Source organism: Aythya ferina (genome assembly GCF_964211825.1).
Source record: "Aythya ferina genome assembly, chromosome: 24".
Classification (NCBI taxonomy): domain Eukaryota; kingdom Metazoa; phylum Chordata; class Aves; order Anseriformes; family Anatidae; genus Aythya; species Aythya ferina.
In genome coordinates, this window is record NC_140322.1 from 1,139,336 (window position 1) to 1,160,972 (window position 21,637).

A 21,637-nucleotide genomic window follows, 5' to 3' on the forward strand; every position below is an offset into this window, starting at 1 on the left:
AGTGCTGGGGCCGTGAAGGGGGAAAAAACTGCGCGCGGGGAAGCGCCCTCGGCCCCGACTGCGCATGCGCAGCGCTGCCGGCGCGACATTGGTCTCGGGGCGGCGCGAGAATTGTCCCCCGCGGCCTCAGCGCGCGTGCGCACAGGCGGTGGCGCCGGGTGGGGGTGGGGGGGGGGGAAGCGGCTGCGCGCATGCGCACTTGGCTGCCCGCGCGGGGACGGCGTTGAGGTGCGAGGCAGCGGGGCCGGGCCCTGAGGGGGCTCTGAGGGGCCTGGGGCGGGGCTTGAGGGGCTCTGAGGGGGCCTGAGGGCCTTTGAAGGGCCCCTGTGAGGCTCTGGAGGCCTCTCAGGGGGATCTGAGGGGGCTGGGGGGCCTGAGGGGGCTCTCAGGGGGTCTGAGGGGCTCTGAAGGACTCTGAGGCGGCTCTTAGGGGCCTTTGAGGGGCTCCTAGGGGGCCCTGAGGGAGCTCTGAGGGGCCTGAGAGGGCTCTCGGGGGGCTCTGAGGGGCCTCAGAGCCCAGGGGAGCAGCCCTGGTCATTTTCCCACTGAGGGTGCCCGCTCCCACACAGGGTTTGTCTGTGTGGGGTTCTGTTGCCATGGTTTTCGGAGGGACCGAGTGTTCAGGGAGCAGGCAGGGGACGCCTCGGTGCTCTTGGATGCAGCCCTTATTGATGGCTTTACGTTCATGACCCAAAGAGATGGCCTTTACAGCTGGTAGAACCACACATCTTTCATCCCCTTAAGGACACGAATCTCATCTGGTCTTTCCGTGTCTCGTCACAGGGCCCAGTTTGCAGCAGCCGCTTGTGTGGGGCTGGAGTCGATGTGCGTGGACAAACGGCCTCCGTCGGCAGCAGGTAACGGCAAGCCTGGGCCCCGTGCTGCCCCCTCCCCAAGGGTGCTGGTTCTAAGCTGAACCTGTGCACAGCCATCACTCGGCATCAGTGCTTGGGCGCTTTGGTGCCTGTAAAGCCTTGCCTCGAAGGGAGCTCCTGGTGTTGCATGGCTCCCTGATACGTGTGCCTAATGTGTGCCTCCCCTGTCAGGGCCTTCCTTGCTCGCATGCTCTCTCTTCTTCCACCCTGGTTTTATATCTTCAGTGTAATTTTTGGATATGTTTCACTGAGATTCGCTTTCCTTGCCTGTCCTGTCCTTACAGCTGCATTACTTGTAAATGCCGTGGCGCCTTCCTGGAGCAAGGCGGTGCTAGCTCTGCTCTTGGAAACGCTGTCCTTGCCCCAGGGTTTCCACCTGCTGCCTCGTGCTGAGCACACACAACTCTCCCCTTGCTGCAGCCAGCCCCTCTGCTGTGCTTGTGCTGCTGTGAGGGACGGCTGCCATCAGCCATTTGATCTGGACTCATCCCTCCCAAAAATTTCAGCCAAAAGAGATGCGTTCGGCTCTTCTAGAGTTTAATTTCTAGAGGAAGGTTGCCCGATGGGGTCCAGGTATGGAAGTTTGGAAATCTGGAACCAGTTTCCAACTTCTTCCAGGCTTCTTGAGTGGAACTGGACACTTAACTGGTCAGTTCCCCATCTGTAAATTGAGCTACTTCTACTTTATTTGTCCTCAGCCTGATCTGCTGGGGCGCAGAGGGGCTGAGGTTTGTCTGTTACAACCTTGTGGAGCCCCCAGAGCGAGCAGCACAGCCCTGAGCTCAGCCAGAGCCTCCAGCAGCCACTGAAAAAAAGAATCCCGGGGTGTTAAAATGGACGCGGGGCCCTCCGGGACGGGGCAGGGCGAGAGGCAGGAGCCGGCCGGGCAGCGCCTTTGTTGTGAAGGGGCCCGGTGGGCCGGGGCACCGGGCGCTATGCAAATGGGAGTGCGTCAGCGGCCCCGCCGGCCCGAGGGGCCCCGCCGAGGGCTTCCTGCGGGCGCGGAGGACACAGAGGCTGCCTTGTTCCTGCCCCCTCCCTCGGCCGGAGCGGCGGCGATGCCGGTGGGGACGGCCCGCCCGCCCTGCCCCCGGGCTCAGCTCCGGTAATTTGGGCTGGGCAGGCAGGGAAGGCGGCGGCAGGCTGCGGCTCCCGATGAAGGTACTCCTCGCGGTGTTAACGGGCGAGCACAGCCCCTCCGGGGCCGAGCGCTTTCCCCCCCCGGGAGCCCGGAGCGGTGTCCGGCTGCCCTCTAGCGGGGCCCGGCCCGGCGGCGGCTCCACCCGGGGGGGGGGCAGAGGAACCGAACGGCACCGGGGCGAGCCCAGCGGGGCCGTGCCGCTCCCGGGGGCGGCTCCGCCTCGGTTCCACCGGGCTGCACTCAACGGGCAGCGGGGCCGGGTGGGAGGAGGGGGCTGGAGCCGGGGGCACGGAGCCGCGCTGTGCCCGGTGGGGCCGCCTGGGGGCCGGTACAGCCCGGTACGGCCCGGTTGTAGCCCGTTACAGCAGCCCAGGTCGCTTTTTTCAGCTCCCGAGCGCCACGTGGCTGAGCCGAGGAGCTCCGTGTCCCCTTCTCCCCCCCGCCCCACGCTCCCGTGCCGGCCGCTCGCCGTTTTGAGGCGGTTTCGGGCTTTTTTCCCCCCTTGCCCCTTTTTTTCTCAATGGGAGCGGCCGCGCCCGCCAGGCGGAAGGCGTGGGAACGGCGGGGCGGGCCGAACCACCGGGCGGGGGGATGGGGGGGGGGAGCGGGCCGTACCAACCCCTCCCCGCGCGGGGGGGGGAGGTGCTGGCGTGGAAGGGCCGGCGCGCACGTGGGGCCGGAGGGCGACTCCAAGTGCGGCGGGGGGGAGGGGCGGGACCCAGCGCTCCCCCCCCCAGCGCTGCCTTGGAAGGGCCGGGCCGACGCTCAGAGGGGCGGGGCGGGCCGTACCACCGCGCGGAGGAGAGGGGGGGACAGCAGCGCGGTGATGGCGGCGGGAGGGCGGCAGCGGCTCCCTGTAGCCCGGAGGAGGCCCCGCGCTTGGCTCCGCGCCTCCATCCCGGGATGCGGCGGCGGGGCCCGGCACCTCCTCCCCGCGCTGCTCTGCTCACCCCCTTATTCCCGGAACCCCCCCCGCGCTGGTTATAGATGGTCTCTCCCAGCGGGCAGAGCCGGGGCGGGCGGACCGTACCACGGAGCGTTGAGAGGGGGGGAGAAGGAGGAGGAGGCTGGACCGTACCACGCGGCGCGGGGGGGCGCGGCCTGTCCTCCAGCAGCAGCGCGCGGGCTCCGGGCTCCCTCCAGCAGCGGCCGGGCCCCGGCGGCCCCCACCCAGCCCCGGCTCCCGGTTCCCGGTCCCCGCCGCCTCCTTCCCCTTCCCCTTCTTCCCCTTCCCCTCCCTCCCCTCCCGCCGCGCCCCTTCCCGCCCCCCTCCCGGCCCCGCTGCGTGGGAGGCGCCGGCCCCGCTCGGCAGAAGGCCGCCCGCTCAATGCCCACGGTGAGGGGGCCCCGCGGTGCTTGGGGGGGGGGGCACCGGGTGAGGAGGGGCCGGGGGAGGCCCCGCAGCCCCCGCCCCGGGGCGGGCCTGGGCCTGGGGGGGGGTTGGGGGGGGGGCTTCGAGGCCTTTCTTGGGTTTTTGGGGGGGTCCCGGGCCTCAGGGGGGGGTCCTGGGGGGTTTTGGGGGCTTGGGGGGGGGTCCCGGAGCCCCTCTGGGGCCTGGGGGGGTCGTTGGGGTGCGAGGGGGCTCTGCTGGGAAGGGGGCGCCCGGTGCCCCCCTGTGGGGGGGTTCTGGATTTGGGGGGATCCGTGGGGTTTTTCTCGCCCCCCTCCCCTCATGAGGAGGTGGGTTTGGGGTCCTCAATCTTAGGGGTTTGGTGGGGTAGGGGCTGGGGGTCAACCCTCAGCTGCAGGATGGGGGCGGTTTGGGGGCTCCCTGGTCACCCCCCACCCCCTCCAGGGCTGGTTCTTGGGGATAGCGGCGGTTATGGGACCGGGGGGGGCACCCCTCGCCTGTGGGGTGGGGGTGAGGGGCTCCATGGGGGCAGTTTGGGGCAGTGGCTGTGCCTCCTGTATGGGCTCCTTGGGGTGTTCGGGGGGGCAGCTCACTGCCTCTGGGCCTGCAGCGAGGGGGGAGGTGGGGAGGGGGCTGGGGGGTGCGTGGGGGCTTGTACCGGGCACGGGGGGGCACTTGGAGGTCTCAGAGGTGAGGGGGGGGCTCGGTGGTGGGAAAGGAGTTGGAGAGGAGGCGGTGGGGAGCCTGCCTCGTGTCTGCCCTGGGGGCGGCCTGCGAAGGGGAGGGGGCTTCCCTGGGAGCTGGGGGGCTGGGGGGGGCTCGGGGGGGGCTCCTCCAGCCGGAGGTGGAGCTGGGAAGGGAGAGGGGCCAGGATGCGGGGCTTTTCCTGGGGCTGCAGCAGGGGCAGCGGTGTGGAGCTGGAGAGAGGGGGCCAGGAGCGAAGGGCTGAGGCTGGGAACGGCCGGGGTTTGCCCTGGGGGGGGGGGGCTGCAGGTCCGGGGGGTGTCACAGCAGCCCCTGCGCCCTCGTGGGAAGGCTCCCGGTGCCGTGGGGTCGGGGTTGGGGTTTTCGTGGCGGGGCAGCCGCGTGCTGGTGGCCGTCGGCGCGAGGCAGCACGTTGGCTGTCACGGCGCTCCCCGAGCGGAGCAGTCGGGTTCTGACTCAGAGCTGCAGTTGGTGTTTAAAAGGAGAGAAAAAAAAAAAAAAAAAAAAAAAGCAAAAAGCTAAACCCACCGCCAGCAGCAGCCTAAAAACTCTCTCTTCTTATGACTCAGCGCCTCCAAACAGCCGGAGTTCGCGAGCTCAGCTGCTGGGAGCTGGAGCAAGACGGGGTGGGGGGGGTGCCCGGGGCTGATTTTGGGGGCTGCTTGGGATTTGGGTGCCCACAGCCCCCGGGAACGGCGGCTTCTGCCTCTGCCCCTTGGCACGGGGCTGAGCTGTGGCCGCAGCCGGCTGCATCGCTCCTGCCCCAGGACTTTGCCCCGCGCCGGGGAACGGCCTCCACTGCCTTATCCTGCCGGAGCCGGGCTGCACCGGCCTCCTGCGAGGGCACGTTTCCATCCTCACTTCGAGGAGGGGAGCCCCCAGCTGCAAACACGGCTCCTGGGGGGCTGCAGGGCGAGTGGGGGCCCTTTGGAGGTGCTGTGGGGGGTGCTGGGGGGTTTTTGGAGAGCTGTGGGTGATGCAGAGGGATCTGTGCGGTGCTGGTTGTGCTCGGCCTGGTCTGGCAGTGTGGGTTCCTGCTGAAGGGTTGGGGTTTCAAACAGCTCTGAGGTGAGAGGAGCCCTAAATCTCTCGATCCCTTCTCTTCTAACCTCGAGGGGCCGGCTGCTGCCTCTGCTCAGGGCGCTGTGTCAGTGTCTTTGTTCCCCCTTGCCAACGAGTTAAATTCTTCCCGGCGATCTGCACCAGGAGCCCGGCTCTGCTCGAAATAATGCACCCCGGAGTTGAACAATTGTGACGTTGTGGCCGTGCGGTGACATTTATCAGCGAGCTTCAGTTCCAGGCTGACTTTAACTGCCGCGGGAGCGTGGCCCAGGAGCCGGCTCCCCACCAAGTCCTTTTTCCAGCAGAGGTAGATGGCAAATTCAAAGGGAGCTGAGTAAGGTGCAAGTAATTCGGCTTTGGAGCTCCGCAGGATAATAGCCCTGTTGCTGTGTGGTTGGAAATCGCTTTCAAGTCCGGCTTGACTTGTTAATGGTTTTTTTTCCTTTAGATCCTTGATCCTCAGTGTGAGAATATTTCCTCCGAACCGCCGGGGAGGCCGGCGACTGGGCGATGTATTTCCAGAAGGCAGCAGTTGCTGCAGCTCAGCTCACCCTGCTGAGCTTTAGAAACTAGTTTAGAGTCCCGTAACCACGAAGCATTGACTAAAAGTTACTTTTGACTTAGATGTTTCTGAGTTAAATGCGCTTTTTTGGTGTGAGGAGGAGAGCGGTGAGCTCGGATCCCTCTGTCTTTTGGGGGGCCCTTTTGGTTTACACTTCAAACGCTTCTGGTAACTTCAGACTTTCTGGGTATGCCAGTAATATTCAAATGTGTCTTCTGAAGGATTTTTTTTTGAACTAGGTGGTGGGTGGGGAAAGCATTCAGCAAACTCCCAGATGTCAGAGCAGCCCTTTAAGCGGCGAAGCAGGTTCTGGCTCACCGGACAGGAAAACTGCAGCGTAAGGCACGCTGCCAGCCCTGTCCGAAGGGCTCGGGGGCTACGGCTGAGCATTTCACCTCCGAGCTCTCCAGGATGGGCTTCCCCACGTGCTGATGCCCGCGTTGGAGACGGGTTTGACCTCACCCAGACTGAGGGAGAAACGTTTTGGTGTGCGGTGCTCGAGTTTTGGTGCTTTTGCTGGGTCACATCTGAGAGCCGTATCGCTTCCTGGCGCGTCACTTCCAAATGAAGATTTTTTTTAAAAATTTTTTTTTTTATAATCTGGACTTTTTTTTAATATCTTGCAGAGGCAGATTTGTATCTGCTGCTGTTGGTTTTACGGCCTGGGACGGAGCGACGGGGGCAGTGCAAAAGGAAACGCATGAGTCACCGGCAGAACTTGTCAGCGCGCGGGGAGGGAGCTCCGCCGCGGGGGTGGATAGGGTGGAACAGTAAGATTCTGACCTCACCCCTCTCTGGGCACGTGTCGTCCCGAGCAGGCTTCCTTCGGAGCGTGTTCAAGAGCTTTTTTCCAAGAATGCTGGCTCCGGAGTTTTTCTCTGTATGCTAGGGGGGTTGGTGCTTCGGAAAAGGCCATCTCGGTTCTCAGCGGCGTGGGTTTGTGCCGTGCTGGGGCCGGCTGCTTCTGGGGGCCTCGCTGAAGCCCCTCCTGCAGGGCTGGGTCTTCAGGACGCTTCTGGTGGAGAATTGGCACGCCGCAGGTCGTTCAGAGGAGCGATGCAGGAAGAGGAAGTGAAATAAATACCGAGCACACCGCCAACGTCAGGAAAAGCAGGGCTGCGGCGCGCTCGCAGGGTGGAAATTTTCACCGTCAGGTTTTGCACCGGCAGCGCAGCGTGGGGCTGGTTTCACGTGTGCGAGCACAAACCACAGGAATGAGGTTTTCTTGAAGAGGAAAAGGAGAAAGAAAAAAAATAAATCAGCAGTTACCTAAGGTCCTTAGCACCGAATGTGAATTCCCGCTCGCGGGGCAGAGCGAGCGCGGGCGCTTTCAGAATAGCGCTCTCTGCACCCCGAAGTATTCTCCTCACAAATTAGCGGGCTTTGCTCCGCATCCTGTGCTCTGGTTGTTTGGAAAGGTGAGCCGGGTGACCTTTCCAGAGGTATCTGTGTTTTGCAATCCGGGCAGGCTGCAGCTGTTGCAGGCGGTTGAGCTGTCGCCGTGCGGCTCGGGAAGCGCTCCTGGCCGTGCGCTTGGGAGGCGGTGGGACTGGGAGCTCCCTTGTCCCTTTTAATACGTTTTTTTTCATCAAATCCGTGTCCCCGAGCTTGCAGAGCTGCAGTTCAGAAGGGAAGAGCCCCGCTGAAGCATCTCATTCAGGAGTCAAGGCGCTGCTGGGTGCTGTAGCCGGGTGGTTTGCTCCTTGGGGCACCCTCTGAGATTTCTGTCAAGTCAGGAATTCGTTCAGCTCCTCTCTCTGAGTTAGCTGGGGAGCCTAAATAAACAAACTGGTGATTAATAGGCCTGCCCCTCGCTTACACGTTAGGCAGATTTGTAGGATTTGGGGACTTTCTTCTCAGCTTGGCCCCATTAGGCTCCACCAGGTGTTCCCGCAGGTAGGGCCGCGAGCTCGTGGCGGAGCCTAAGTGAGTCCTGTCACGGACTGTCACGGCCCACTGAGCATGGCTGGGGAGACAGGCGTCTTGATTGATGATTATTCCTTGCTAATTAAGTCAAACGATGTGGGGAACTAACTGCCAGGCATTGCCAGCTCCTCTCAGCTGCAGGAATCGCTGTCGCTGCTGCCCCGCTCCCCTCTCTGGTTCCCCAGGGAGCTCTCGCGCCCCATTCACGGTGTGGATGTGTGAGGTGGCTGCTCCCTCCCTCAGCCCAGCCCTGCTCCACCTCATTTTCCAAGCCTAGGAAGAGGGCTAATTAGCTGAAAAGCCATTTCTTGCTTTCTGCTGTGCAGCCAGCCTTGCTGTGGGTCGTCATCGCCCGGGTGGCGCGCAGCTCCCCTGGGGTTTCGAGGTGCAGACTTGGACGTTTCTCCCTCCCTGCGTCACCAAGCGCTCACCTGGGGAGCTGAGAAGTTTCCCACAACGGGGTTTTTCCCCTTTTGCTCCTAACCAGAGGCCTGGTTGCTCACTAAACTCGAGCTAAGTGGCGTTGCAGTTGAGGTGAGGGGCGGAAGGGCTGCTTTAAAACAGGATTGAGCGCTACATAAACTTCTTACCCTTCTGGAAATCGTTTTTCAGGCTTAAATACGGCGCCTTACGTTTTTAATCACTCCTGAGCTATTAGGTAATTAAACGCTCTAGTAATACGCCTCCGGGGAAGGTAAGGTGCTGGCGTTCCTGCTCGGCAGATGAGTCAAGCTCCTGGAAGCAGCGTGGTCAAGGTCAGGCAGGAGCAGGCGCGGGGCTCGAGCCGGTGCTGCCCTGTGCCACGCTCCGTGCTCTGGAACCTGTCCCCTGCCCGCCTCCTGCCTTAATGGCTCGGTAAATAGTTCTTAGAAACCATCTTTCAAGTAATTGGGCTGAAATTCCCTCTGATCCGCTGGAGGGAGGGGAAGCGTAGCGGTAATGACCTGATTTGATGCGGCTCACGGCTCGGGTAGCGCTGGAGGAGGCTCCTCCAACCCCGTTATTGCTGCTGAAGAGGAAAAATGTGTAAAGGATTTGTTTAAATACGGCACAATCGCTCTCCCCCCCGGGACGGCGTGCTCTGAAATGCTGTAAGCTGCTGGTACTCGGCTCTCAGCTCTGATCTCCTACCCCAAGATGTGCTGATGACTGGTTTTGGTTCAAATCACCTTTTTTAGGTCCTAAAAACTTGGTTTGGGGACCGTTCCTCTAGTGTAAGCCTTCAGGGTGCATCAGGTGGCTTGAGCCTATATTTAAATAGGGTGGAAAACCCCATCCTGGTATTTCTATGGGAAAAAAACATTTTCCTGCATAGTTTTACAGGTGTTGGACACGTGTGGCTGCTGTAACCGTGGGGCTTCTGTTCACCATGGTGCTGATAAAATGTTCCAGGATCCCCTTCCGAAATCTGTATTCGAGTCACTCGGCGAGAGCTGCTTTCAGGTTGGGGGAGGTTATTGGAAACATCTTTGTTCTTGCCTCTGGCAATCTAATTAATGTGTTTTTTTGGCGTTGAGAGCTGTTCTTGAAGGAAATAATTGCTGTTCTTTGGGTGATTTTTGACTTCGTGTCAGTGAAAAAGGTATTTTTGTACTACTTAATTTGACTCTTTTAAAGCGAGGGTCTCATTAAAACGTTGAGCGCACCGCGGGTTCGGGGTGTGAATTTCCAGGCGTGTGTTTCCCTAATTGCGTTCACTTTGCCCTTTCAAGGCAAACTTTGCTCAAGTTGCAGGTTTTGTGACTTCTGGGCTGGTTTGGATTTTACTCAGCTGCTTTAAAACTTCTTTAGAAATGCGAAGTGTCTGCAGCAGGTCTTTGGCTTTCTGCTTTTTACGCACCTTATTCCTTTCAGTTTAGGGGTCTGCCCTGGCAATACGCGATTCCAAAACAGATCTCACCCTTTGGTGCAGTTTCCCTGCACAGCAAAGCTGCTTCCTTCCTCTGCAGATGAAATCTGGTGCGTCTGAAGTCGCTCTGTACCCACGAGGAGGTAACAAAGCTCTAACAAAGCTCGTTGCCTTCCGACTCCCTTGCAGACGTGACACATCGCTGGCCTCCTTCTGCTTGCTGGGGAATTTCCCCAGGCCCAGGAGGGCTCCTTCTGCGAGCCAGCAGGAGGTGAGGGACGGAGTGGTGTCATCTGAGCGAAATCTCAGCCTGGCACGGCCTCAGAAAGCTTCACCAGCATCTTCCTGACAAGCTCAGCTTTGAGCACATCGCTTAAAAACAGCTGAGCAAACCTTGTTTCACCTGCAGCAGCAGGAGCCGTGTTGCTTACCAAGTTTTTCAGCCTTAAATGTCCCCCGCAGGGTTAGTTCAGGTGAGCTCCGTCCTCTCTCAGCAGGCCCATCAGCTCTTGCTGTTGCTGCACCAGCTGCGAGTGGGAATCCTCTGCTGGGACTGGGAGCTTTAACGCCCCGGGCTTGCTTTGGAAATGACCAATTCCTGCAGGATTCCTCCCTGCTGCTGCTGGCAGCTCGGTGGCGCAGTGCTGGTGGTGCTCCTGTGCTACCAGCAGTTGAAATTCCCTCCTGTTCCTGCTCGTAGTGCTTCTGTTGTTGAGAGCACGAAGCTGTCGCGTTGTGGGCACAGCCTGCAGTGCCAGGAGGCAACAACTTCAGGTTGGTGTGTTGGACCCAGCCATGTCCCACCTGGAAACGCAGGCAGTCCTCTCTCATCAAACAGAGAGCTTTAATTAGCAAGCAGTTCGTTAATCTAGGAGTGGGTCCAGCCCTGCCTCCGCTTTCCGCCTGTCCTGATGGGCTTCGGGGTGAGCACTTGTTTCTGTTGGGCTTGGGAGTTGGTGGTTTTCCATTATTCTGCTCGCTCTGACTTAAAAAAATGTTAATTTTGGTGGAATTAGCATCCTGTTTACCTCCTGCTCTTTATGACCTCGCTTGTTGGGGTGTTAGTCACCGGCAGCGTGTTGTTCTGGGCAGTTTTAGTCATGCCTGGTGTCATAAATCGTCCTGAATGGCAGGAGCTTGAATCAATGGTGCAGTTTATGTGTGTTTATTACCCTGCTGGTTCCTCTCAAACGTTTACAAGCAGCAGCTGCAGGGGCTTCTCCTGAACTGCTCCTCATTTTGGGGCTCTTCGTGCAGCCTCAAATCTCAGGTGGTCGGAATTTCAATGGGAGGAAAGGGAAGCTGCTTTGTGCCGCTCTAAAAGAAATGATTGAGTTGGTGTTGACTAATTTCAGCAGCTCACACCACTACTGATGGTTCAGAGCTTCAGGCTCGTTAATAGTTGGAGCCAGAAGCAAGAGCTCCTCTCACGTGCTGTTTTCTTCTCCTTGCAGGTGTTCTGTTGGAATATACGGCGCACATTTATGGCGATTCTGAGCGTGAGGGCAGACTTCTGCCAGGCCCAGCACAGCATCCTGGCTGACAAGTGAGCCGAGAGCGGGGGGTTTCACGTGCCATAAGTACTTTGCCTTGAAGATTCCGGACACAGCGAACACAAATATATGGGATATCTTCTGCCCATTGGAAGCATATTCCTCTTACTGACTCTAGCAAAACTAAGCGTCAAGAAAACAAAGTGGAGAGAAAACCTGCCCTTACTTTTTTGCCTTACCAGTGCCTAAATGTAGAACAGGCTGCCTAGTCTTGCATGTAGTCAGAATTCGTGGAGTCTGAAGGATACCACCTGCAGCAGCTGAGGCCGAAGCTGAATTCGAGTGGATTCTGAAGCAAACCTGCTTTCCTAGAAGCGAAGTCTCTAAGGAACAAACACGTCGAAGCAAGCTCTGATCAATCCCAGCCATTTTAGTGGTCTTTTTAATGTTTTCTGCTGTGAAACGTTTCCAAGGTTATTGATTTATTTTTTTTTTTTGCCCCTCACCCGTTTTGTTTGCCATTATGAACCGTCCAGCCCCCGTGGAAATCACCTACGAGAACATGCGTTTCCTGATCACTCACAACCCAACCAACGCAACCCTCAGCAAGTTCATCGAGGTAAGGCAGGCAGAAAAAATGCCATCCTTCTTTCCTTTCCTTCCGTTTTCCTTGTGTGCTCATCATTTCTGTAGAATTATTCACACCTGTGGTTCACAAAGCTGTGACTGTGTTACGTGCTACTCGAATCAAGGCATTTTTTTTCTTTAATATTTCTTAAATACGTTGTTTACATTCTCTTGACAGCATGAGAAGAGAATTCGCTGATTACTTTTCTTCCAAATCTTGCACTTCTTTAAGTAAGAGGGGCAGGGTGAGCTCCCATTTCAGAGCACAGCCCTGCACCCTTGCCATTGTTTTTGTCCTGGCTTCTGAAGGACTGCATGTTCTGTGCTCTAAACAGAATTTTTCACTAAATAATACGGTGCTTCTGATACGTTGCTCATCTTCTGGCTTTTAAAGTAGCAATTAATGGAATTGTGACTGATTCCTGAACTTCTGTAAGGCAGGGTTAAGCGCAGCGCTTACGCTGATGTTTAGTTCTGAGGATGTTTTCTCAGACTGCCCCGCTGATCCCAGAGCTGTCCTTCTCCAGGGATAAATGCTGGCACCTGAAGCACCTGACAGCTGCCTGGCTCGGACTGTGGGAAGACTCTGTTAAGATGGACAGTGAAACAGAGCATGACTGACACAATAAGGCCTTAAATACAGCAAAACTTAATAATTTGACCTGAGAAAGTGACAAATAGTTTCACCTACTACACACACACAGAGTATCTGCTACCGAAATAGTATTGCAGTGTATTTCTGTGCTCCAGCTTGCTCCAAACCCGCTGTATCTTTGTGCCCTTTGTATCCAGAGGACTTTTATCTTGCCTACGTAGGCCCTTTTCATTCCCAGGAGATCCTGTCATCTGATACTGCTGGCTGACTGCAGCAGACTTCCATCACTTAGCAGCCTGCTCTTCACCCCGAGTCCGCTCATGCATTAGTGGTTAATTTGTTCGCAAAGCCACATTTTTTAGTCTCTGTTTTTTCAGCCTGTGGATTGTCTTCCTTTATTAGGAGGCTCGAGTCTGGAACAGATTCTGCTAATTGTTAAAAGTCATATTGACTCAGCCCAAACACGAGAGGAAATTCTGCTCGCTGTATCAACCTTCAAAGTGAACTGGAACAGCTTTTTGTTTGATCTTCTGATTATTTATCTAGCACAATGTGCTACTTATAGTGCATTACAAGGAAGCTGGAGTATGGTGGGGTGTGTGTTCTGTTCCTCCCTGCCTCAAAATGTCAACACTGGCTGCAGCGACCAGTTCCAGGCTGCTATTTAAAGACAAAAAGAAGCTGCGTGGAGAGGAGAAGCAGCTATTCTAACTTTGCTCTTACATATGCATTTTTTTCCACCCTGGCGTTTCCCCAGGGAGGAATAATTCAGAGGAGTTTTATGTTTATTCCTGTCACTCGTAGCCCTTATCCTAACGCGGGTCATAAACGCTCCTTTCACAGCTGGCTCCTTTGTCGTGCAGTCACCTGGGAACCGTGCAGGTAGTACCTCTGGTGTGGTGTAAAATCTTTACTTTCGCAGCTGATGAGGAAGTTTTTGAGTTTCTCCTCCTGGCGGTGTGCTCACGTGTTTCCTTTCTTCCTAAAGGAGCTGAAGAAGTACGGAGTGACAACCTTGGTGCGAGTTTGTGATGCCACTTACGATCAAGCTCCTATCGAAAAAGAAGGAATCCAGGTTCTAGTGAGTTGTCTTTACCACTGTCTATACGTGAGAACTGCTTGTCCTCGAGAGCTGGGGACAGCTTCGTGCTTTGGGAAGAGCTTGTGACTGCTTCAGAATGGTCAAAAGCTGTGTGCTCCCCTGCATCAGCCAAAGCTGGTGTTGATAAATTCACAGTGCTTCTGTGAAATGTACCTGCTGATGAATTTCTGTCAGCCCGAGTGCTTTAGTTGGGATAGAAATGTCTGCTCCTGGGTTTCTGGATTGGTTGGGATACTCAGGATGCGTTTTAGTGACTAGGTTGATACTGATGCAAAGAGAAATCCCCGGACTTTGTTCTGTTCAGCCTCGTGTTTCACACAACCTGCTCAGTCCTTTCCACGGAGCACTTGTTGGCTTTCCATTTACAGCTGCCCTTCTCAGGATGAAGATAAAGCTCCCTTCTCTCACGCTCAGAAGCTGCTGCGTGCTGAGCCCCCAGTGCCACGCTGGTGGGCTGCTGCTTTTGGGTAGGACCCAGGTTTCTGTGGGCCCTTCCAGGGGATCCGTGGCTGGGAGCACAGTGCTGGTGCTTCCCTGCCAGGCAGATGGAAGGAAATCCTCTTGCACAGCTACTGCCTCTATTGGCTGCTACTGCAGGCTGTTCTGAGCATTTATTATTATTATTTTATTTATTTTCTAGTAGGTGTGTGTTTTTTATTTATTTTTTAGTAGGGGTGTGTTCGAATTAACCTCGCGGGCAGTATTTTTCCAGGCAATCCTTGTGAATTATTGCAGTGTGTTAGATACAATCAGTTGATTTTACTGGGGTGAGTAACACCCTGCTGTGAGGCCAGGAATTGCATCTCGCCTCCTCCTTGCAGGTCGTCCCCTTCCGTTGGTGCCGCTGGTTGTGTGCCGGTGGTGGCTGTTGGGTTTTGTTTTTATAAAGGCTCAGCCGGAGGAAAACCCTCAGCTTTCCGTTAGGAGAAAAGCTCCTACTCCGGCGTGTCTGTGAAATTCCACGTGCAGATCAGGCAGGTTTCTTGGCTCCTGGCCCTGGGAAGCATTCACTCCGCTTCCAGGCAGCCATGTGTGCCTCCGTGCTGCTGGAAAACTCGGGCACTGCGGGGCTGCCAGGCCCCCAGCTGCACGCTGGAACTGCATTTTTGTTCCTTCTGGAGCTCTCTTGGGCTTAGGCACCCTGCAAATCCTCTAGCTGTGAGACCTGGAAGCTTTGCAGAGACTGGAAGGACGAACCTGTGGTGTGTAAGCCCTCGGAGCCCTGCTTTAAGCCGGGATTTAGGGGATATCAGGTCCCGTGGCACAGCAGGGACCTGAGTTCATCCTTGAAGACTGAAGGGCAGTCTCCCTGTGTCCAGCTCCACCAGGATGGCATCGCTGATACTGATGATGCCAGTCGTGATCTTGCCTTCATAACTGGCTGTATTGCAGCTGTTTGGCTGTGTGGGATCAGGTAACCAGTTACTGACACAACCGTAGCTTTTCCTTCCCGTTAATAGTGTTCTTTCCAAACTGATCCCTGTCGCTATTCGGAAGCGGCGAGCTCCCAGCTGGCTGAAAAAATCCCCCCTTTATTTAAAGCTACCACTTGCCTGTAAAAATAACAAAGATTAAAAACGCAGCCTGATGGGGCTTGGTGTCTGTTTTAAAACCATCGGGGCCAGAAGCGTGGCGAGACCCCAGAAAATGAGGGCGTTTCAGCACAACCCGCTCCCCTGCTGCGGTGCCGTGCGCCGGCACGTGGGGCACAGCGTGGCAGAGAGATGCCTTGGCAGATGGCAGAGTGAGAAACGGGAGAGCGAGCTGCTCCCTGCCTGGCGTAGTACTACTGCGGGGCTTTGTCAACAGAGATTAAGGCCAGGAGCCGGGCAGGGCAGGGATGGAGGTCGGCTCGGGGGCTTTCTGCGCTCTTCTTACAGCTACGCTCGTGTGCGAGGCCTGGTGGTGTAAAAATGGTACATCAAAAAAAGTGTTTTTCCTGCTATTTTTTTTTGCACTGACTAGCAGTCAAGGAGGGCTGCAGTAGTTTTGTTCGTGGTGAGGATCTAAGATGCGTTTTTGTGGATTTCTTCCTGCTCCGTGCTGTCGGGAGCGCCCGGTAGAGCGGTGCCTTCGCTGCTGCCTCTGCCCCACCACGGCCTCGGTGCTGAAGGAGGGACAGCCCCACGCTGGTGGCCGTGGTCTCATCCCATGCAGGTGCCAGCAGTTCTCCTGCACCTGGGCTTTGAAGAAAGGGACCTTGGTGGCTTCACAGCCCTGGTGCTGCCCTGGCTCAGCCCCGCTCTGCGCTGTCAGTCCCGCGGACGCTGCTGGCTGACAAACCAGGTGCTGCTTTGCTGAGCAAAACTGCTCCAGGTAAAGGGTAAATGGGAGCTGCTGTCACTGCCCGTCGTCCTTCCCAGCTCCTGCAGGGTGACACAGCAGCGCTGCGGTGTCTGTTGGTGCATCATCCTGTTTGTTAATGGCTGCTTTGCTCGGGGAGCCCAGCAACTGGTTCCCGGTGCTGTCTGACAGGTGCTCGGAGCTGTTGCTGGCAGAACTCGTAATTAAGGGAGGAAGACAACACAGACCTGCAAAACTTGGTTGCTATTACTCCTCTGGTCCAGAATTACTCTCGTTCCCTGCTCTGAGCAGCATCCCGTCAGCGCTGCTGTCATGCCAGTGGTGTACCAGGACTGGGAGGTGATGCTCTCCCAAGAAACGAGGGTGGTCATTAATTAACGCACAGCAGCACATGCCTTGTGCGGACGTGAGGACTGGCACGCAAACAAAAGTAATGCAATCACATGCTGCGTGTGGTCTGCAGGAAGGGATTTTAACCTAACCCAAAAGTAGGACGCAGAATTGAAATGTAAATCCTGCTCTCTGCAGGTCGGGTTGAGCAGAAAGCATCTTGCAGCGGGTAAAGCCTCTTCTCTCGACTGCCCAGGCGTTTCTCCCTGGGACAGCGCATGACACTGGGCCTGAAATAATACTGCTAGCAGAGTGTGATTGAGTGGAAAATCTTGTAAAAGCCTTTTATTGGAAAGAAAAAGATTTACTTTATGATGTTGTTGTATAGCCTTGCAGCTTGCCGTGTTGTCCCAGGTATTTTTAGTTTCCTCCTTCCTTTAAAAAGGAGTGCTGCACGCTTCCAGGCTTTGTCTTTCCGAATTAATCAGATGTAAAAGGATTTCATTAACGTGAAGATTTTTGGTTTTGCAGTTCTGACAGGTTTGCACCTCGCAGCTTTTTAATGGTTGCAGTCTGGAGGGCTGAGATGCTCCATGCTCAGCTCTTCTTGCTGGTCAGGAAGTAGCGGGGCAGCAGTAAGTGCATTGCCGGGGAAAAGCCTGGCGTTTTTTAAGCCTTCCCTTGTGCTCGTTCAGCTTTCCCATGTTCTTGCAGGGTTCAGAGAATATTGCTTGACATTAACCTGTTCTCAAGATACTGCTTGGAAAAACTCAGATCCAGCCAGTGAAGGAAAAGGAGGAAAGGAGGGCTCCTTTCCAAGCACTTTCCCTTCCATTTTGTGAGGTTTTTGAAGAACACCAAACGCTGGTTATCAGTCTCTTTTGTGAAATCGCGTTGCACTCTGCTAATGAAAAGTGCTAAATAACCCCGAAGTAGGACTTTTCCCCTTGCACTGCCCGTGCCTGAGGTTGTGAAATGTGCTGTTTGTGCTCGAAATGCAGGACGTGTAGTACCCCTCCCAGCGCGGGTTCCAGGAGGGAGCTGTGACCTCGAGAAAATGGGAAGCTTCTCACGTGTAATTTTGGTTTCCAGCCATTCTGATGACATTAAAGGTGGCCTGGATAGCTTAAATATCGGCAACCCCTTTTATAGACAGGAATGAAGCTTTAAATGCTGCTTTGTTGACTTTGCCATTGTCGAAGCACTCTTTTTTGCTTTTAAATATGATTTATTTTTTTTTTTCTGGCTTGCGAATAGCCAGGTAACAGTAAGTCTTGCTCACTGGGTGCGCTGACAGCTGTGCAGGCTGTTTAATTTAAATTGCTGTGGAGTACCATCTCCGCAGTACAAATAGTATTTTAAAAGGTTGACACAATCACAGGCAGAAGTTTACAGTGCTCCTCTGTCAAATACTTATTTGAAACGTCCATTGATTTTTACACTTTTTAGTAAAATGAGATTTCAAAGGCAGCTATTAAAAAAACCTACTCTACACGGAAGTTATTGTCAAGTTCTACTTAAATTTTATTGAAAAGCCTAATGCAATGGTTGTTAAAAATTTAGTGTTGCATTATGATATTGACTTGCAAACTTCTAACTAGAAAAATACCCACAAAACTGTTAGGGTAGCACAAATATTTACAGGATATTTTCCTTCTCCTGGTTATGGTTACCGTGCTGTTGCCTACAGATGAAATTTGTGATTGTGTGCATGTGCTTCAGGAACACCTGTCTAGAGCTGCTGTCTTTTTTCCTTCGAAGGACTGGCCGTTTGATGATGGAGCGCCACCCCCGAATCAGATAGTTGACGACTGGCTAAACCTGTTGAAAACCAAATTCCGCGAAGAGCCTGGATGCTGTGTCGCTGTTCACTGTGTTGCAGGGTTGGGCAGGTTAGTGCTCTGCCTCCGGGGCTTTCTGCTGGGCTCGCTTAGTCGATGCATTTGGGAGGTAGCTCGCAGAAGGTGTTAGGTAAATGCCAATATCCGTGTTTTGTCCCACGTAGTGCTTTAAAGCATCATCATCACGATTGTGTCGTTAAGCAAAAGAGATTTATTGCAGCTTAAAAATCTTCAGTAATGTCATACGCCTGATCTAGTGTCAGAAGAAAAATGTGGAGTGATTGTTCAGAACACTTCTCTCAATCACGGACGATGCACAGGCAATTAGAGGCGTTACTAGTTCGGAAGTGTTTGTTTTTCTGCTAAAACGAGGTCTCTTCTGCTAGGTCTCTTACACTTTTTTTGACAAAAGCAATATACACGCAGAGTACAATTTTTAAAGCTGTACATATTTTTAAAATTTCCTCCTGTTTCCAACTCTACAATATTAAGCATGTGGTAAATACAAAAAGCATTTAGAAAAACTGGTTCAACTATTGACTTTCTTACTCTAAAGTGGCTTCACCTCAGTGTTAGAGAAGGGTTAGGCTTTTATTTCTTGCTCACATGCAGACGTGTGTTTCTCCCCTTCTCACTACTTGTAATGTAACTTCTTTCTGTGGGAAGAACTTCCTTTCAAGGTGAAATAAAAAGTGCTGCTCAGAAAGCTAAATGCAACCTTCGTATTCCCAAGTGTAATCCCTGAGTGTTGTTTGTCCTAAAACTAGGACAAAATGGAGCCTAACCGTTAGTATTCTTACAATAGCCATGGGACTGTTAATATTTAAGGATCTGAATGAGTAGGCAAGAAAGGTGGATTAAAGAAAGTCAAGTACGAACAGAGTTGGAGTGCTTCAAGTTCTTAAATTTTCTCCTCTGGAGAGGAAGAGATTGGGGAAATGAAGAGATACGGAGAGAAATGGCCAATATTTAGAGACGAGAGCCAGCCAGGTAAAACCCAAGGCAATTAACATGATTTCTTTGTCCATTTCTGCTCTATTTTTAGCTGAGGAACGTCTTTAGGAAGGTGGCCACGTGTAACAAGTGATATTAAACTGCCTTTTTTTTGCATAATGCCAGGCCAAACTGTACCAGAAGCTTCCCATCTTGTGTATATATTGCAGCCTCGTGTGCTGTATCTGCTCCTTACACAATTACCTTTCTGCTGTTGCTCTCAGACCGTTTGTGGCAGAGGGGAAAAGGAAGAGCTTTACAGATTTAGCTTTAATCTGGCAAACTGTGCCTGTAGCAGGGCATTAAAACTCAGCTACAGTAAACAGTTTTTGTTTTTGTTTTTTTTTTTCTTCAAAGCAACTGAGATTTCAGATTGTTCCCCTTGGAAAGTGAATTCTTCTTTTTATGCAGGTGGCAGCGATAGCGAGCTGTTTCTCCTGCGCTGTATTTTTGTTTAGCTATGAGTACAAGTTGTCCAACTGCTAGCACCTGTTTAATCCCTTACTGCTGTGCCACCAGAGGTGCCTGTTGCAACTCTACGTGTTCAGCAGGGTGAACGCCAATCCAGGAGAAAGCCGATGTGTGCTGTGATCTCAGCTTGTTTCCAAAGCCAGCTCTGTGCTCCTAACTCATCTCATAAATGAGGACCCCAAAGCAGAAAGCTGTACTTCATCGCTGCTGGAATGCCCAGTTCCAAGAGCAGCATGTAATAAATAAGTTTTATCCGTAAAAGTCAGCTGTGCAGTGCTTCACCGATCTCTCTCAGGTACAGCTAAACCTAGTATAAGAAGCAAAATACAGCCAGGTGATGTTAGAGATTTCTTTTACCAAAGTAGAAAATTAGGTTATAGTGAGATGAGAAAGTACCATCAAAGCATAACCATCTCGAGCTGTTGCTCCATACCACCAAACACTGAGGAACACTATTTGTGTGTGTGTGTGTCCACTGGAAACAGAGCTGCCTGCTAAAAGAAATTTTACATGAGATACTCAGCAGGCAAATAGCTTTCTGTAGATAACATTTAAAGAGGAAATACTTAAGCTGTTTGTTTATAGATTAATTTGATGCATTTTGAAGGATTCAATCTATTGTTTCTCCAGATCTTCCTTAAATATTGATTTTTCCTTTAGGGCTCCTGTCCTGGTTGCACTTGCTCTCATTGAATGTGGAATGAAGTACGAAGATGCAGTTCAGTTTATAAGGCAGTAAGTTAAGCTTCCTCGTTCTCGAAATAAATTCTCGCTTTATGTTGTATTTGAACAGCATGCATCTCCATAAAGGTTTGTTAGATTTTTTTCACTTGTTTTCTAGTTGTTATATCCTGACAATATGGAACATGACTTTGATGTTAATGCTGGAGGCTTGTGCCCTTTTTCTCTGCGTCAAGATGAGGATTAAAAAATGATATCCCTCCTCCTTTTTTTTTAAATCCGGGCTTATGTATTAAGCCATTGGACTAAGACCCAAAGCTTATGGACTTGGAGGGGGAGGCAGCCTAGGCTAGGGCTGTAAAAATTGTGGCTGGAGCTGGACATGGACTAATTGCTCCTCATTCAAAAAAATAATAAATCCAGTGAGTTTGGACCCCCAAGCAGCTCCATTTCTCCAGCAAGTAGGTGAGCATCAGCACTCCTACAGACGTTGCGCATGAGTGCGTTATCCACTCAGGAAATGTCAGCAGCCACCTTGTCTGGAAAATAGCAAAACTGGTAAAGGATGAGAATGCAGAGCCCTGTTGGTTTAGCAATAACATCAGATCTTGAAATGAAGCCCAGCAGGTAAGATTGATGTTGAATGAGCTTTGTCAAAAAAGCAATTCATCCTTTTATGGATTCCCAGGGTCTCCAGTTATCTTTGTAAACTATATTGATGTCAACAGATTTTTCTGAACTTTTCCTTTTTTTAAATTGCTTTTTATGTTCCTAGCTACAGTACCTTTCACATTGAGAAGTTCTTTTCTGAGCACCTCTTATATAGTTCTAACTGACTGTCATGGTCTTACTTAGCTAATACAAGTAGCACATGCGTCTGCGAGGAAAGGGTGACCTTGTGGTGTTCAGTGACTGCTGCTGGTGCTGGAAATAAACTCTCCCAATCCAAGAAAAGATGCTGAAATTTGCTAATGGGATTTTGATTTCAATATTGGCACGTAGATAACGAGCTGCATGTGCTGCTCTAATTTCTTTCCTCAAAGTGTCGATGGATGCCAAAATGTTGTTTTATGGATACAGAAAAGCTTTGGAATGGGGACTAATCTACATTAGAATATATATGATGATCGAAGCAGTACGTTTTCCATTGATATTAGCCTTCATTCTGTTTGTTTTAGGAAAAGGAGGGGAGCTTTCAATTCCAAACAGCTGCTTTACCTTGAGAAATACCGACCTAAGATGCGATTACGCTTCAGAGATGCCAACGGTCACTGCTGTGTTCAATAGAAAATCTCAGACGAAGGCAGAAGTTAGCATGGCTGTTTTCTGGACTCTTGGCACCTGGAAATGTGAATCTGGAATCAAACTACGTCATCAAATTAGTGGTGGAGTCAGTGCTCCTCAACCTCTGTCCTAATGGTGGTGATGATTGGAAAAAAAATAAAAATAAAAAAAAAATTAAGAGAAACATTTCAGTGAAGGATTGTTTTCTCCTTAAGCTGCAGTTTGAACATCTGCAAGGAGAAAAGAAAATCAGTTTCTGAACCTTCTGTATTTTTAACTTTTTAAGAAAAGAAATAAAGTAAATTTTATGTCTAAGGAAAACCAGCAGAGCATTGGCTTGTGCAGAAACTATTTTCTTGATTTGAGGAAAGTACCCCGCAATTAGGGCCTGATGCATTAATTCCAATAGGACTCTTTTAAATAGAGTTGCCTTTTTTTTAAACCT

General features: G+C 52.9%; 1 protein-coding gene across 4 annotated transcripts; it reads left to right on the forward strand.

Annotated features, from left to right (window-relative positions):
- The first annotated feature begins 172 nt into the window (after positions 1–172).
- Positions 173–21,516, forward strand: PTP4A2 (protein tyrosine phosphatase 4A2). 4 transcript variants are annotated; one of them, XM_084497110.1, is made up of 7 exons: positions 173–228; positions 784–857; positions 10,926–11,583; positions 13,175–13,267; positions 17,684–17,814; positions 19,888–19,962; positions 21,087–21,516. In XM_084497110.1, the coding sequence occupies exons 3-7, from the start codon at positions 11,488–11,490 to the stop codon at positions 21,193–21,195; spliced, it is 504 nt and encodes a 167-aa protein (XP_084353236.1). In that variant the 5' UTR covers positions 173–228; positions 784–857; positions 10,926–11,487; the 3' UTR covers positions 21,196–21,516. The 4 variants fall into 4 exon arrangements, with proteins under 4 accessions (XP_084353236.1, XP_084353237.1, XP_084353235.1 ...); XM_084497111.1 differs by lacking the exons at positions 173–228; positions 784–857 and adding an exon at positions 1,862–2,036; XM_084497109.1 differs by lacking the exons at positions 173–228; positions 784–857 and adding an exon at positions 3,146–3,352.
- The last annotated feature ends 121 nt before the right edge of the window (positions 21,517–21,637 follow it).